General features: G+C 50.2%; 1 protein-coding gene across 1 annotated transcript; it reads left to right on the forward strand.

The window, feature by feature from the left end:
- Window positions 1–443: 443 nt before the first annotated feature.
- LOC149351807 (uncharacterized) lies at window positions 444–2,173 on the forward strand. Its single transcript, XM_089581138.1, has one exon. The coding sequence runs from the start codon at window positions 630–632 to the stop codon at window positions 2,004–2,006; it is 1,377 nt and encodes a 458-aa protein (XP_089437264.1). The 5' UTR covers window positions 444–629; the 3' UTR covers window positions 2,007–2,173.

Here is a 2,173-nt window from a genome sequence, read left to right on the forward strand (position 1 = left end):
TCGATAATTCGCGGGGCAGTTCACTGCTTTTTGAGGCTAGGACAGGGACTGTGAGAACAAAAACGTATAGGTCCAAATTTGAAGAAGTGGATATTTTGTGCTCTGCTTGTAAAACGGAAACGGAGACCATAGAGCACTTGGTTCTGAGGTGCGCAGAACTCCGCCCAGCCCTCCCAGAGGGGGCAGCAACAGCCATAGAGAGCGCTGGGATTTACTGAGGAGGACGGGCGAGTGGATGGGAAAAGCGTGACATTGACGAAGGGGAGGTTGGAGGATTGGTGGCGGAAATCAAGGGAGGGGTGAATTTGGAGGGGAAAAGGATAGACAGACTAGACATTGTAAGAGCGAAAGGGAAAATAAAAATAAATTAACAATGGGGGAAGTATAGGCTAGGTGGCGAAAGCTACCGCCCGGTACAAAAGGGCAAAGCCATTATCATCCATCCATCCATCTTTTTTAACGCTTGTGCCACCATTCGTACCGCATTTGTTGCAAGGTTTGTACAAGCGTCTGGCGTTGTATTGCTTGGTTCTATTCAATTTAGTGAACAGTGAACGCTCGAATCTGTCGCACAGGTTTACAATTTTGTGTCTAGTACGTCGTGGCCGTTCTCGGGTGACATTTTCATTATGGTGCCGCGGCTGAACGCGGTGGACCAACGCCTGGACGCTCTGCGCGCCAGTATGCCACCGCACGAGATGCCAGATTTGCGCGGGTTCACTCGATGCTCGGACGTAAGCAATGCTACCGTGTATGCCGCTGCGCGCTGGCATTCGAAATGCTTGTGGACAAAACGGAGGGACTGGGCGCTGTGGATGACCAGCGTACAAGTCCGTAACCGCTCGGAACCATTCTACAAGCGTCGCTGTCGACGTGCGGCGAGTGCGAACTTTGGCGGCGGCGCAGCAAACGAAACCGGCCTCCTCAGCTCGCGCTCTTTGCCGCAGAATGCAAGAGTAAGGGCCAGCTTAGCGCTGGCGCAAGTGGACGAGATTTTGTGCTACAAGTTTACAGTGCAAAAATTCGCTGACAGCGAATTTAAGCTTGACGAGGAAACTCTGAGTCCCGACGGCCGCCAGCAGCACCCATCAGTCACTAAGGGCCTCGGTGAGGACGACTTGAAGCTCTTCACAGCGCAGCCCTGGGAGCTTTCACCTTCCCGCCAAGACTCGGCGAAGTCCGGGGATCAGTCGAGAATTGCAGACTATGTCTCCGTAGATTCTGCAGACTGGTATGGTGATTTGAAACGTGACGTCATCACCGCCAGCGAGACTTGTGACGAGAAGCACGAAGAACCAGAGCCGCCAGCCACCGTTCCCGGGAAGTTCGTACCTCCCGAGCTTTCAGCTGAGATGCAGGCTGAAGTGGAGGCGGCGTTGAAACCATGCCCCCAAGAAGAGGTGTTGGCAAGAGGCTTCAGCCTTGTCGTTAGGCGTGCCGATATTGTAACCTTAAGCGAGAATCAGTGGATCAATGACACGGTCATAAACTTCTATATGAGCATGCTTGTGAACCGGTCAGAGAACGGGCCCCTTCGGGTCTATGCCTTCAATACTTTCTTTTTCACTAAGTTGTGTCGCGACGGCCACGCGGGTCTTAAGCGTTGGACGCGCAAAATCGACCTATTCAGCTATGACATAGTATTAGTGCCTATACACTTGAGCAGGCACTGGTTTTTGGCAGTGGTGGACTTTCGGAGGTTTCATATTGCCCTATATGACAGTTTTGGTGCTGCACATGCGAAGGCTAACTGCATAGACCTACTGAGGGAGTACCTTGAGGAGGAGAGTTTGCATAAACGCAAACATGGTATAAATTGGGATGAATGGAAGTTTATCGTGGCGGAAGATGTGCCACAACAACAGAATATGAGTGACTGTGGCATGTTCACCTGTCAATTTGCAGAGTGCATCTCCCGTGATGCACCCTTCCAGTTCACACAGCAGCACATGCCATACTTCCGCAAGCGTGTTGTGTATGAAATTTTGCACAGTGCACTCCTATGAAGCATACATGGAGCAGCTCATCTTTTTTTTTCTTCCAGTTTGCAATGGAAGAACTGTGAACCCATTTTTTTTCTTTTATTTAATTGGACATTTCTGGGAGTTCTAGGTCATCCTGCATTATGTATATATTTATCAAAGTAATTTCATTAAACGTCTGTTCATATGTA

Source organism: Amblyomma mixtum, chromosome 3 (assembly GCF_055824585.1).
Source record: "Amblyomma mixtum isolate Tamu chromosome 3, ASM5582458v1, whole genome shotgun sequence".
Taxonomy (NCBI): Eukaryota; Metazoa; Arthropoda; class Arachnida; order Ixodida; family Ixodidae; genus Amblyomma; species Amblyomma mixtum.